This window comes from Chlorocebus sabaeus, chromosome 23 (genome assembly GCF_047675955.1).
Source record: "Chlorocebus sabaeus isolate Y175 chromosome 23, mChlSab1.0.hap1, whole genome shotgun sequence".
NCBI classification, from domain to species: Eukaryota; Metazoa; Chordata; class Mammalia; order Primates; family Cercopithecidae; genus Chlorocebus; species Chlorocebus sabaeus.
Window position 1 is genome coordinate 50,561,587 of NC_132926.1, and position 15,237 is coordinate 50,576,823.

Consider the following 15,237-nt stretch of genomic DNA (forward strand, 5'->3'; position numbering starts at 1 on the left):
CCAAGTAACTTAAAATTTTAGGAAATAAGTAGTAATGTAGCATAGTGTTTTAGGAGTACAGTTCAAGCTCCTCCATTTGCTAGAGTTGTAAACTCAGACAGATTGCCTGATCTTATGCCTGAGTTGTGTTATTTGTAAAGATAGTAGTTCCTAGTTCATTGAGATTGTTATAAGGATTATAATGAGCTGATAAGCATAACAGTCTGTACACAAAACCTGTCACTTAGCAAATGCTCAAGAGCTGTAATTATTAGTTACAGAGCATAAGTGGATTGAGTTGAATGAAGTGGGAAAAATTGACAAATCTGGTCCCTTTCGTTACTCCATGGTTCCTGTTGACTTCTCAGCAGCACATGTGCTCTATATAAAATGGGGAGAGTGAACAACACTGGGAACTTGATTAAGGGTTATAGAGGCACTCTACTATCATTTGACTCATCCTGTGTTGGTTGTGTAAATATTCAAGGGACATCAGAGTGTGGAAAAAAAAGTTATGAGATTTTTTTTCCACTAGTCAGTTAGCCATCAGGTATTCATTGCATTCTACTTTATACTCAAAGGCATTAATGTAGGATCAGAACAAATATTAAGACTTGGTGACTGCTTTAAAAAAAATACAACTTTAGCTTTTTGTGATTGACATGAGATTTGCACATATTAACACTATTTGAGACAATTGAAACTGGAATTAGAACTGGAAGTCAGACTATTACTGAGTTTAAGGAAGAGCTAAAATAATACAAGAAGAAAGTCTTTTCTGGACGAGGTGAAAACTTGAATGTTTCTTTGAACAGTATTTGAAAAGGTGGTTCAAGTCATTCAAGGTTTTGAATAAAGGTTTTAAAGATTCTGGTTTTATATAACAGCCAGGAGATAAGCAAGGTGGGGGAAGAGTGTGTATTAGGAAAAGTTTAAGAAATGATAAGTAATTTTTTGTCATCTCTCTGTAATTGAGACATCGCTTAGAAATCTTTTTTAACCTATGATAATTTAAAGGTCTTATAATGATATTAAGAAATCTCATTGAGAGTGCTTTGGAGTGGGAGTGCCCCCTTCTTCAGTTTTGTTTACCTCAGCTTATACGTGTATATTTATAACTCTAATTCTAATAATTTTAGGTGACTTTTTAAAAACCTGTAGGAATAGATACATTTATATACATTTACCCTTTTCTGCTTTACAGAAGATGAATGGTCATCTCCGGTTATTGAATATTGCCTGTGCTGCAAAGGCTAAGTGGAGACAGGTTGTGCTGCAGAAGGCTTCCCGTGAGTCCCCTCTACAATTCAGCCTTAATGGAGGAAGTGAGAAGGGATTTGGTATTTTTGTTGAAGGAGTAGAACCTGGTAGCAGAGCTGCTGATTCAGGACTGAAACGTGGTGATCAGGTAAGCAGATAACCAACCACTTATATTCAAGCCTTCTTAAAAGTATTGTGCCTGCTGCTTTTGTTCTCATCTTCCAGAAAGCGTGATCAGTTTAAGGAAATATTTTTCTGAGCCTTTTTTTAGAGGTAGTATCTGCATATGGTTTATTTTTAAAATGTATTTGTCATATATTTATTACTTTTAATGGAAAATTTGGTGTAGTGTGACCAGAAATAACATGGTCTACTGAGCTCTATCAACATGACCTCCTTTGAATGGGCCTGCCTGTCCTTCATGGATTAGGGAACTGTATAAGCTGGCAACTTGAGAATACTCCAGAACGATCAATATATGAATTAGCACCCTTGCAAGTTTTGAAGGAGACAGCACTTCTACCTCATAGCACTCTCAAATGTAAGTGGCTGCAGATTACTGAAGGTTATGGTAATCATTAAATTATGTTCATATGGTAACATAACTATATCCATAAGCAAAGTGAGCCAAATGGGGGACTAGGAAAAAAGACACTCTTAGGAATTTGATGGTGATTTATTCTTTTAGTGTAGGCATTAGGAAAGTATAGAGCAGCCTATTCGAAATGTGACCTGCTGGCAACTTTGTTACATAAAAAATGCAATTCCCAGTCTTCTCTCAATCCTGTTAATTATATTGACCACATTCTTAAGCAATGATGTCTGAACATCTGTATTTTTAACAAAACTCTCTAGATCAGTGGTCCCCAACCTTTTTGGCACCAGGGACCAGTTTTGTGGAAGACAGTTTTTCCACGGACCAGGGAGTTGGAGCTGGGGGGATGGAGATGGTTTTTGGATGAAACTGATCCACCTCAGGTCATCAGGCAGTCAGACGTTAAATTTTCATAAGGAGTGCCCTAGATCCCTTGCATTTGCAGTTCTCATCAGGGTTCACACTCCTATGAGAATCTAATGTCACTGCTGATTTAACAGGAGGTGGAGCTCAGGCGGTAATGCTCACTGGCCCACTGCTCACCTCCTGCTGTGTGGCCCAGTTCCTAAAAGGCCATGGGTTTGTGTCCTGGCGGTTGGGGACCTCTGCGCTAGATGATTCTCATGTACTTCAAAGGGTGATCTCCCAAATCTGCCTGATCATCAGAATCATTTAGGAAACTTGCTTTTTCCCCATTTAAAATTTTGTTCTTTCATTTTAGAATGTGGCTTTATTTTAACTGAGACATGCTATAATTTTTTTTAAATTATGAGCTCATTCATATTATGAAAGGTTCTACACTCTAGAACAGTGCTTCTCAACTAGTGGCAATGTCTGCAGATATTTTTTATTATTATGACTTGGGGATTACTACTGGCATGTTGGTGGACAGAGGCTGAGGATGTTGCTGAACAGCATACAATTCCCAGGACAGCTTCCACAGTAGAGTTTTCTGGGCCTTACCCCAGACTACTCATTAGGAATGTCTAACAGCTAGGATCCTGGAGTCAGTATGTTTATTGTTCAGTTATTTGTATCACAGACACATTTAATCTAATTCTTCACACACACACACACACGTGCGCGCACTAGTAAAATCATCCCTGAGAATGAAATTTATCATGCTTTTACTTCTTCCTTCAATCTTCACAACTACCGCTGAAATGATCTGAGATTTTAGATCTACATTATTATTGTTATTTTTTAACATTTTGTATCTTCTGTTTCAAGAAGGCTTTTGACATTTGCATTAAGTTTCATAAGCTTTTAAACAAGCATTTAGAAATTTATACTTGTTTAACTGATTTCATTGATCACTTCCATTTCATTTGCACTGTATATCCCCATTTCAATTCATTTCAGTTATCTTTGGTACTTCTTTTAGTACTTTTTTAAGGAACAGATGGGTGATATAGTATTATATGTTCTTGCCTTCCTGAAGATACTTGTGTTCAATGGAGTATAACATCTTTTTCCAACAGTGACTTTTCCCTCAGAACACTAAAGTCACAGAAAGTTATCACATCAACTTAACGTTGCCCAAGAGAAGTCCAAACTCTTTGCAAGAGTTTTTTGTAGGTACCTTTGGGTTATCTTCCCACAATGATGTTTATAGATACTTTATTCTTTCTCCTTGGAACACAGAAATTTCATTGGGATATGTTTTTAAAAATAGATGTCTTTTTATTATTTTTGCATGGTACTAGATAAGACATTTTAGTGCATAGATGCAAGTCTTTTTTCAACTCTGGGAATTTAACTTCTATGGAATTTTTTTTTCCTTTCCCTAATATTTTTTTCACTCTTTTTCTTATTCTTTTGAAATTTTTATGTTGATCCCCTAGATCCACCCTCTGTTCTGACTAGTTTTTGACTAGTTTTTGCTAAATTTTTTTATCCTTTTCCCTTAGAATCAGTACTTCTTAAAATAAACTGCTTCTGTGATTCTGAGGTACAGCCAAATTGGGGAAGCCCTGTTGTGAAGGGTCAGCAGTGTTTACCTGGAAGAAGAACCCATTTCAGTTGTGCTTCTTGCTATTTGGCTGCCTGATTCAATCAGTGGCAGAAAATCATATTAAATATATTTAGAGTACTCCTTTTAAAAGATTACCTCTCTTTGAAATGCAATAAATTTACATTGAGAATATTTGACAAATTTGTATATACATTTGCAGGCAATAATTTTTATGAGCTGATCTGCCATGATTAATTTTTTTCCTTCATAAACCATCTGGTGTGGGTATTTTTAAAATTTCCTCAGTGTGATCCCAGAGGGCATTAATTTTAAAAAATGTTTATAGTAAAGAATTTGGAAAATAAAACAATGTAGAGAAAAAGAAATACAGTAGTCCAAATTCTCACAGAGATAACTGTTGTTCACATAGGAGTACATTTTATTCAAGTTTCATTTTATTTATTCACTAACAAACTTTTAAGGTTGTAGGAGTAACTAATACTGTTCTGTACTAATTGGTATTTTTTAAATACTTTTGAGATTATGGAAGTAAACGGACAAAACTTTGAGAATATTACATTTATGAAAGCCCTTGAAATTTTGAGGAATAATACTCATCTTGCACTTACTGTGAAGACCAACATTTTTGGTGAGTTTTGTTGTAAAAATTGCCTGAACTCTTTCTTCTTAATTTGGTAATAGAAAAGTCATTACAGTGGAAAAAAAGATAGTAAAGTGTATACATGTTTTTGTCTAAGCTCTTAATCTAGTTTCAGAATCTTTTGTGTTGAACTGTTGTGTATTCTAGAATTTTCATTTTTCATTATGTTTTCAATTATTTTGATAAAAAGTAAGTTTTAAAATAGGTGTATAGCTACAGTTAGTCATTTATGAAATTCCTACTGAGCATATATTATATACTCTGCTGGAGGGATACTGAATGAAACGTAGAATAACCTGAATAAAACTAAGGAGTTATAAGCAGGCATGTTTTCCCCCAGCTAGTGTGCAAATCAGTCTACTTCTAATCTTTAAGCTAGCTTTCTGAAGTAATATGAATGCCAGATTAGCTGTTTTATGGAAATAAACTGAGTAAAGCATTGACTTGAGTACTCAGTAAATTACAGATTTCTAATAAAAGCATATTCTACCTTTGTGTGGAAAAATGATTACAGTGCCTCTGTTGTGTTTTTATCATGTTTATATTTAAATCAGTGACTAAGCTCATACTTTTAACCAAATCTACTGTTTGTTTTTGTAAACGTGTAGGAAAGATATACTGTCATTTGATTGCCTTAGACACTTTAGGATTTTTGCAGAAATTCTGAAAAGAGTAACAGTAAAATCATATAGCAATTGAAATATCAAAGAAAATTTAAGAGTCCTTATGAAGTAGGGAGGAAAACAATCTCTCTAGGTTGTTTAGGTTACAATTCGAGAAGTAAGAGTTGGCTTTAAAAGCTATGCCTATGGAAAGAAAGTGTGAGTTTTATTTTTTTCACTTTGGCTTTTTTATATTGTGCTTAGTCATAATGAAAAATGAAACATGGGTTTTTTCCTCTTTTTGAGTCCCTTTGACTGAATTACATCATGTTAAATCTGGTATGTAACTGTCAATTGGCAATTTAGTATTATGTTACTTTAGCATAGAATAAGTAAGTAAGCCCTCAGAATTTTTTGATTTCCTGGAGTTTGTACTAGTATCTAGAAATGCCAACTTTTAGGTTAAACGAAAGAGATTTCCAGTTTCGAAAAATATGAAAGCAGGACTTGCTCTCTTTGAGCAAATTATTTAGTCTTTCCAAGCTTCAATTTCTCTAGCACTATTTCCTAGGTTTCTTCTAAGCATCTAATACCTTTAAACCTTTTGTACCAGTCACATAAAGATTACTAACTGGTATTAAATACTCTGAATAAAAATAATAAAAATACAGAGATAGTGTGAACCCCCATGAACTCTGGGATACAGAAAAAGTAGATCTGAAGGATGCAAAAGACAGAAGTCATACCCTCAGAACCCTTTGAGTAGCGGGAAAGCAGTTGGTCAACAGAACCCTAGGTTGGATATGGCAGAGGATAGAGGTTACATGGTGCCACAAAGGGGGAACATAGCAGTCAGCTCTTTCTTCCTTACCCTAGGTGGAAAGCAAAACACCAAGGAGAAAGCTAAACACCTCATGTTTAGATTTAGCAAATGCACCCAGAGAAGAAAACAGCTGGCAATCTCAGTTTACTCTCTTTCTATTCTGGAATTTTAATTTATCTATTAAATTACAACAGAATACTTGTAAAATATTTGTAGAAATGGAGCATTTTACTCTAGATGTGGGGATGCCCATAATAAATCCCTAATAACTCTGGCATTCCATGAAATAGAGTTGAGCAGTTAGGTCATCCTGTATCAAACTTGCAGTCTGGAGAGCTACAAAAAGCAAAGCTGTGACCAGAAGACATTTGTTCAGTGATACTGAGAGGTGAAGCCAGCTAGACTTCCTGGGTCAAGTGGGGACTTGAAGAACTTTGCTGTCTAGCTACAGATTGCAAATGCACCAATCAGCACTCTGTAAAAATGCACCAGTCAGTGCTCTGTGTCTAGCTAAAGGGTTGTAAATGCACAATCAGCACTCTGTAAAAATGCACCAATCGGTGCTTTGTGTCTAGCTAAAGGGTTGTAAATGCACAATCAGCACTCTGTAAAAATGCACCAATTGGTGCTTTGTGTCTAGCTAAAGGATTGTAAATGCACCTGTCAGCACTCTGTAAAATGGACCAATCGGCACTCTGTAAAATGGACCAATCAGCAGGATGTAGGCAGGGTCAAATAAGGGAATAAAAGCTGGCCACCCCAGCCTGCAGGGCCAACCTGCGGGTCCTCTTCCATGTTGTGGAAGCTTTGTTCTTTTGCTCTTCACAATAAATCTTGCTGCTGCTCACTCTTTGGGTCTGCACCACCTTTAAGAGCTATAACACTGGCCACAAAGGTCCACGGCTTCATTCTTGAAGTCAGCAAGACCACGAACCCACCAGAAGGAAGAAACTCTGGACACATCTGAAGGAACAAACTTCAGACACACCATCTTTAAGAGCTGTAACAGTCACCATGAAGGTCCCCGACTTCATTCTTGGAAGTCAGCGAACTAAGAACCCACCGGAAGGAACCAACTCCAGACACGATACCAGAGCAAACCATTCTCGGTCCTTTTATATTACTTAAAACCGACGTTCAGGGATCACCAAGCATAAGGAGAATCAGGATCATTGAGAGGGTGTGGTAGAGACCTAATGAGTGATCTTACACATTCTGGAGAAATATTTAAAGAAGAGAAGAAAAACATTTCTAGAACGCTGCACAGAGCAATTTAAAAGTTTATCCCTTGAGAGGGAGAACTTGCAGTGAGCTGAGATTGCACCACTGCACTCCAGCCTGGAGGACAGAGCGAGAGTCCGTCTCAAAAAAAAAATTATCTGTTGAAACAAGAACAGGATATTAGGAAAGAATAAACAACAATCATTGAGAAAGAAATAACTTACAGACAAAAACATTCATTTGAAAGAATAGATAATAAAGTTGAGAAAAATCTCCCAGACTGTGGAACAAAAAGACAAAGTAAAATTAAGCTCTATTCCAGGATATCCAAAAGAAAATGTGAGGAAGAAGATATGTAGGAAATAATAGCGGAGAATATCCCAGAGTAAAAGAAAGGTGTGACTCATATTTCAAAGGCCTTACTATGAGCTGAGGAAAATGTGTTAAACAAAACTTGTGTCAACTTTCTACTTCCAGTATTGACTGAAGACAACTTAAAAGAGCTAGACTAAATATGAAAAACTATAAACAACAATCCAAAAAGATAGTGAAAAAGTCTGGATGTGTCAAAGCCTTTTCCCACTCCTGGGACCGTATCCCAAAGTGACGTCTTTTTTTCCAGGGCCATTTTCCCATCCATAGAATACAACTGAGAGGAACTCCTTGATAAACTTACAGGTTTGTAGTTCAGTGCCCAAAACTATAGCATTACAACCTTCGTTAGGATTGAGACTTTGAAAAGCTCTGTCTGAAGTGGATGTGGGCTGTACCTAACTGACCATCTAGGTGACCCAGGAAAACTTACAGTTTTGGCCCTGGATTTAGATTACAGGTGCCTGACAAAAGAAAATAAATATCTTTTTTAGTGGATACTAACAGCAACTTGTTATTTCTAAAAATAGTTTTTTTAAAAACAGAGTCAAGCAAAGATTATGAGGTACTCTTAAAAGTCAGTATGAGCCAGAACCAACAGAAACAGAAGCACAGGTGCTTCAGAATATCAGACACAGATTGTAAGTTTGCTATCTTATGTCCATGAAGATAAAAATCAAATTAAGTATTCCATTTCCAGATAAGATGGAGTAAACACAAACCATCCTTCATCTCCCACTGAGCTTAGTAGTAAACCTGGACAGAATCGTGACCCACTTATTTGAGAACTCTGAACAGCAAATAGCAACAGGCAATTCACAAAAGAATACTGTAATTCAAAGTACCGCCACCAGCAATGAATTCACTATTATTTTAGTTCTAGTATGCCCTAGGTTGGACTCAAGGCAACCTGAAACCTGGATGTGACTACTGTGGTACAGTACTCAGGAGAGGCCTGGCTTAAGGAGTGAGAAAAGGGAACTCCTACTAATAGCAGTTGTCCTGTCGAGAAAAGTGACACTGCTTTTAGGCTTCATTGTATTCTAGTTCCATGCAAGCGCTCACAGCCATCTGAAGTTCTCTTTCTCCTCGAAGAGTTCCTCTACCTGACCCACACCTCATGTTTAGATTAAGCAAATACACCCAGAGAAGAAAACAACTGGCAATCTGTTTACTCTCTTCCTATTCTGGAATTTTAATTAATCTATTCCTCTTGGCTTCCTCAGCTTTCTAATATCTTTAAAAATCCCACTTCTAGGCCGGGTGCGGTGGCTCATGCCTGTAATCCCAGCACTTTGGGAGGCCAAGGCGGGCGGATCACAAGGTCAGGAGATCGAGACCATCCTGGCTAACACGCTGAAACCCCGTCTCTACTAAAAAATACAAAAAATTAGCCGGGCGTGGTGGTGGGCGCCTGTAGTACCAGCTACTCAGGAGGCTGAGGCAGGAGAATGATGTGAACCCGGGAGGTGGAGCTTGCAGTGAGCCAAGATCACGCCACTGCACTCCAGCCTGGTGACAGAGTGAGACTCTGTCTCAAAAAATAATAATAAAATAAAAATCCCACTTCTAGCCAAGCATGGTGGCTCATGCCTATAATTCTAGCACTTTAGGAGGCTGAGGCGGGAGGATCGCTTGAGGCTAGGAGTTCCAAGACCAGCCTGGGCAACATAGTGAGACCTGGTCTCTGCACAACACTAAAATTTAGCTGGGCATGGTAGCGTGCACCTGTAGTCCCAGCTACTTGGGAGGCTGAGGCAGGAAGATCACTTGAGCCCAGGAATTCAAGACTATAATGAGCTGTGATTGTGTCCCTGCATTCCAGCCTGGGCAACAGAGTAAGACTGTCTCTAAATCCCAAAATCCCATTTCTCAGATAACTTGTCTTTTTGAGTTTTAATAAAAGTAATACGTGCATATATTTTGAAAACTAAAATACTAAAAATAGATATACAGTGGAACCATACTGTGTACAATATTCTGTGCCATTTCACATCAGTTCATACAGACCTACTTGTTATATAATTTTTATTATTACATAGAATTCTATTATCACCATAATCTGTTGAGTTAATGTCATATTGCTAGATATTTTCGATTGTTTATAGCTTTTGCTATTAACAGAGATATAATAAAAATTCTTTGTACTTTTATGCTCATATAATCCATCTATATGATAAATTTCTCAAAGTGGAATTACTTTTGACAGACACTACAGGGTTTTACTTTCTGAAAGTTTTATCACAATCTATGCTTCATTCATCAGTGTATAAGAGTGTCTTGGCCGGGTACAGTGGCTCACGCCTGTAATCCCAGCACTTTGGGAGGCCCAGGCGGGCAGATCACGAGGTCAAGAGATCGAGACCATCCTGGCTAACCCTGTCTTTACTAAAAATACAAAAATTAGCTGGGCGTGGTGGCGGGCACCTGTAGTCCCAGCTACTCGGGAGGCTGAGGCAGGAGAATCGCTTGAACCTGGGAGGTGGAGGTTGCAGTGAGCCGAGATCGCACCACTGCACTCCAGCCTGGCAACAGAGCAAGACTTTGTGTCAAAAAAAAAAGCCTCTGCCGTGGGTATAATCAGCCTTTTAAATTTCGATATATGTTATTTAATAGCAAGTAAGGTTGAGCACCTTTTTTGTGTGTTTTGGCATTTACTTTCTATGAAGTCTTTTTTTTTTTTTTTTGAGATGGAGTCTCGCTCTGTCGCCCAGGCTGGAGTGCAGTGGCACAATCTCCACTCACTGCAAGCTCCGCCTCCCAGGTTCAGACCATTCTCCTGCCTCAGCCTCCTGAGTAGCTGGGACTACAGGTGCCCACCACCACACCCTGCTAATTTTTTGTATTGTTTAATAGATACGGGGTTTCACCGTGATGGCCAGGATGATCTCAATGTCCTGACTTCGTGATCCACCCACCTCAGCCTCCCAAAGTGCTGGGATTACAGGCTTGAGCCACCACACCCGGCCTCTATAAAGTCTTTTAATTTCATCTGCCCCTGTTTATAGTTACTCATCTTTTATTGACTTGTTTGAGCACTTTATAAATTAAAATAGTATCTTTCAACTCTTTTTAAAGAGTTGAAAAGTTGAAAGTATTTTCCACAAGTGGTTTGTGTTTTAACTTTTGTTCCTTGTGTTTGTGAACTCATATACATGTATGTAAGAAGAGAGACATTTTTAGTTTTTATGTAGTCAAATTTAAGCTTTTATAGATTCTTTGGCACTTTTACTTTTGGTTTATGTACAATGTCTGATGCTGCTGTTTAATAGCATTGTAACTGTGTGCTCGTTATCCTTTCATTTTTGTCCCTATTTTTTTAAATTTAACACAGTTGTTTCTCTTCTTTAAAACAAACTACAAGCTCCACACATTTTTACTTATAATTACATACTCAGGTCCAGTGGAGAAATTTAACAGGTTTTTTTTTTTTTTTTTTTTTTTGAGGCAGAGTCGTCTTGCTCTGTTGTCCAGGTTGGAGTGCAATGGCTCAACCTCGGCTCACTGCAACCTCCGCCTCCCAGGTTCAAGCGATTCTCCTGTCTCAGCCTCTGGAGTAGCTGGGATTGCAGGCATCTGCCACCATTCCCAGCTAATATTTGTATTTTTAGTAGAGGTGGAGTTTCACCATGTTGACCAAGCTGGTCCCGAACTCCTGACCTCCGGTGATCTGCCCTCCTCAGCCTCCCAAAGTGCTGGGATTACAGGCATGAGCCACCACACCCAGCCAAATTTAACAATTTTTAAAAATAATTCAGTTACCTTATATACACACTACTAAGGAAATCTGCCCCCTCAAAGTTTTCCTGTTGCTCCAACAGAAAATTTGAATACTTTAGCGTAGCGTTATCTGGCCTCATCTCTACCTTGTTCTCTAGTCATTTTCATTTTCTTGAACTTTCCTTCTACCACAGGGACTTTGAACTTGAGATTTTCTCTACCTAGGATTACTCATCCTTCTCCTTCTTTGCCTAGTTAAAATCTCATCTTTTTTATTTCTTTTTCCAAGGTGACTGACTTGCTTAAGGAAGATTGCCCTTTCCTGCTGTTTTAAGTAGTTCCTCTGGTTATGTTTTATGTGTCTTAGACTGACTGTAAGTTCCACAACAGGAGTATTATACAAACATCAAGTGAAGTACCTGACCTATATTTATAGGTTAATATTTTTTGAATGAATGAATGAATGTCTGAATTTTAGATTTAAAAAGTATTGGCCGGTCATGGTGGCTCACCCCTATAATCCCATCACTTTGGGAGGGCGAGCCAGAAGGATCGTTTGAGCCCAGGAGTTCAAGACTAGCCTAGGAAACATAGTGAGACCACATCTCTACAAAAATAGAAAAAATGAGCTGGGCGCAGTAGCACATGCCTGTAGTCCCAGCTACCCAGGAGGCAAAAGTGGGAGGATCACATGAGCCCATAAAGTCAAGGCTGCAGTGAGCTGTGATCTCCAGCCTGGACGACAGAGTGACACCTGACCCTGTTTCCAAAAAATTCATATATAAATGTACATATTTATATATGTACACACATGTGTGCGTGTGTGTATATATATATTATTACCATATGGCTTAAAATAAAGTGAAATTTTAAAAATATTTTACTTTATTTTAATCATGCAGACTGTATGGAAGGTAACTTCTAAAAAGTCTCCATCATTTTGAAAGCAGAAAAATGTGCTTTTCATAAACTTGCACTGTGCTTTGGTAATGTGATACCGTCCTTCTGTTGAAACCCTCAAATCAGTCCAGATTTTATTTACAAGTGAATACCAAGTTGTAAATGTTTTAATCCATTCTTAAGGCTTTATCCATTTCTGTCTTACTTGTAAGTTCTTTGATTTCGTGGGAAACTCTTGCTTTTCTTTTCTGTTGTTTTCCAGAAAAATTCTCTGTGATTGGATTTTTCAGTGGGCATGTTTACATAATTTATAGCTTAAAAAATAAAAAAAGGTGCCGCATATACTGCTCAAAGCTATATCTAATGATAAGCTGAGTGTTTGCTTCCACAGCTCATGCAGCTGAAGACATTTAACTCTATTCTAAGAATACACAACCACTATTTCTCTGTAATTCAGACTTCCTCAGCGCCATGACTCATCACTGCTAGATATTTACCTTATACAGATTTATCTTTGCTTTATCCCAAGGAGATGTAGCCATCCTCACAAGGCAAAAATTTGGTGTAGACAAATAGATTGCTAAAAAAGTAATTTCCCTTGGGCCGGGCGCGGTGGCTCAAGCCTGTAATCCCAGCACTTTGGGAGGCCGAGACGGGCGGATCACGAGGTCAAGAGATCGAGACCATCCTGGCTAACACGGTGAAACCCTGTCTCTACTAAAAAATACAAAAAACTGGCCGGGCGAGGTGGCGGGCGCCTGTAGTCCCAGTTACTTGGGAGGCTGAGGCAGGAGAATGGCGTAAACCCGGGAGGCGGAGCTTGCAGTGAGCTGAGATCCGTGGCCACTGCACTCCAGGCTGGGCGACAGAGGGAGACTCCGTCTCCAAAAAAAAAAAAAAAAAGTAATTTCCCAAATGTACCTGCACCCTCATTAAGGATGAAATAATTCACCAGACTTAGGTAGACTTGATAGATATCTGAGGCCAGGCACGGTGGCTTATGCCTGTAATCCCAGCACTTTGGAAGGCTGAAACAGGCAGATCTCTTGAGCCTAGAAGTTCGAGGTCATCCTAGGCAACATGTCAAAACCCCATCTCTACAAAAAAATACAAAAATTAACCTGGCATGGTGGCACACTCCTGTAATCCCAGCTGCTCAAGAGGCTGAGGTGGGAGGATCACCTGAGCCCAGGAAGGCCAAGGATGCAGTGAGCTGTGATCTTGCCACTGAACTCCAGCCTGGGCAACAGAGTGAGACCCTTTCTCAAAAAAAGAGAAAAAAAAAAAAGGGCCAGGCATGGTGGCTGATGCCTGTAATGCCAGCACTTTGGGAGGCCGAGGCGGGCAGATCACCTGAGGTCAGGAGTTCGAGACCAGCCTGACCAACATGGAGAAACCCCATCTCTGCTAAAAATACAAAATTAGCCAGGTATGTTGGTGTCATGTCTGTAATCCCAGCTATTCGGGAGGCCAAGGCAGGAGAACCGCTTGAACCCAGGAGGCGAAGGTTGTGGTGAGCCGAGATTGCACCATTGCATTCCAGCCTGGACAACTAGAGCGAAACTCTGTCTCAAAAAAAAAAAAAAAAAAAAAAAAAGCAGTATCTAAGATATGATTGGTTGTTTACTTGTTTAGTTCAGACCACTGAAATGGATATTTTTTAGCAGCTTTACCAAATGACATAGCGTCATAAATGTGACCGTGAGGAATCGTTATATATTACCAAATTTAAATTACCAAAATTAGGCCAGGCATGGTGGCTCATGCCTGTAATCCCAGCACTTTGGGGAGCCGAAGTGGGTGAATCAACTGAGGTCAGATGTTTGAGACCAACCTGGCCAAGATGGGGAAACCCCACCTCTGCTGAAAATACAAAAATTAGCCCGGTGTGGTGATACGTGCCTGTATTCCTAGCTACTCTGGAAGCTGAGGCAGTAGAATCGCTTGAACCCGGAAGGTGGAGGTTGCAGTGAGCTGAGATTGCGCCACTGTGCTCCATCCTGGGCGACAGAGTGAGACTCCGTCTCAAAATCAATCAATCAGTAAATAAACAAAATTACTGTTTTTTGGTAAAAGTAAAAATAAAGACCAACAAAGCTTTTCTCATCTAAATTTTACATCTGAACCTGACTATAGTAGTGAGGTCACATCTCAAGTGACATATGTAGTTATCCCTCGGTATATGCATAGGGTTGTTTACAGGACCTCCACCCCATGTATACCAAAATTTGTGCATATTCCAGACTCTCAGTTGGTTCTTCAGAGCCATACACAGGTTTTTGCATCCCAAGAATACTGTATTTTCAATCCATGTTTGGTTGAAAAAAATCCAAGTATAAATGGACCCACATAGTTCAAACTGATGTTGTTCAAGGGTCAGCTGTATTATAAGGAATAACATACAATAGAACCTAAATATCTGTTTCTATAAAATTAGTTGATTAGTGTTATATTACTTACTACCTCAATAGGAATCTGTTTTTTTCAGACTTGCCTGTAGTCTGCCCTCTTCCTTTCCCTTTCCCCCCACTGACTTTCCTTGTATTAGTGTTGGGCAACATCAGAAGTATAATCAGGTATAAAAACTAAAGAAAGAAGTAGATATAGCTGCTAAAGGATGGGTAAATACTTGACAATGTTTAGTTGAATGAGACTGCGAAAGTTCAAATAATGGAAAATCACTGTGTTTATCCTTAAAATTTGTTGTTGGTGTAAAATTTTTCTAAAGAGAAGAAAAGAAATGACACATTTGTTTTATTTCCACAGTGTTCAAAGAGTTACTTTTTAGGACTGAACAAGAGAAATCTGGTGTTCCTCATATTCCCAAAATTGCTGAAAAAAAAAGTAATCGCCATTCTATCCAGCATGTGCCAGGAGATATTGAACAGACATCACAGGAGAAAGGAAGTAAGAAAGTTAAAGCAAATACTGTTTCAGGTGGAAGAAACAAAATCAGGAAGATTTTGGATAAAACACGATTTAGTATCTTGCCTCCAAAGCTATTTAGGTAGGTAATGCCAATCTTAGCCATGCAGGAATTTTCATCTTCACTATAAAGTTTTTATTTGGGGTGGGGGGAGACGGGTAAGTTTTTCTTTATTATATAACTAGTGTATCATAAAGTCTTCAAACAGTACTTAAATAAGAATA

At 38.6% G+C, this 15,237-nt stretch overlaps 1 protein-coding gene across 8 annotated transcripts in view; it reads left to right on the plus strand.

The window, feature by feature from the left end:
* The window catches only part of RAPGEF6 (Rap guanine nucleotide exchange factor 6), a 210,992-nt gene that overhangs the window by 139,875 nt on the left and 55,880 nt on the right, over nucleotides 1-15,237 (plus strand). For all 8 annotated transcript variants that reach the window (XM_073010711.1, XM_073010712.1, XM_008014336.3 and 5 more), the window contains 3 exons: nucleotides 1,184-1,387; nucleotides 4,329-4,437; nucleotides 14,854-15,094. In XM_073010711.1, the coding sequence (XP_072866812.1) occupies nucleotides 1,184-1,387; nucleotides 4,329-4,437; nucleotides 14,854-15,094 (554 nt within the window). The remainder of the gene's footprint in view (nucleotides 1-1,183; nucleotides 1,388-4,328; nucleotides 4,438-14,853; nucleotides 15,095-15,237) is intronic.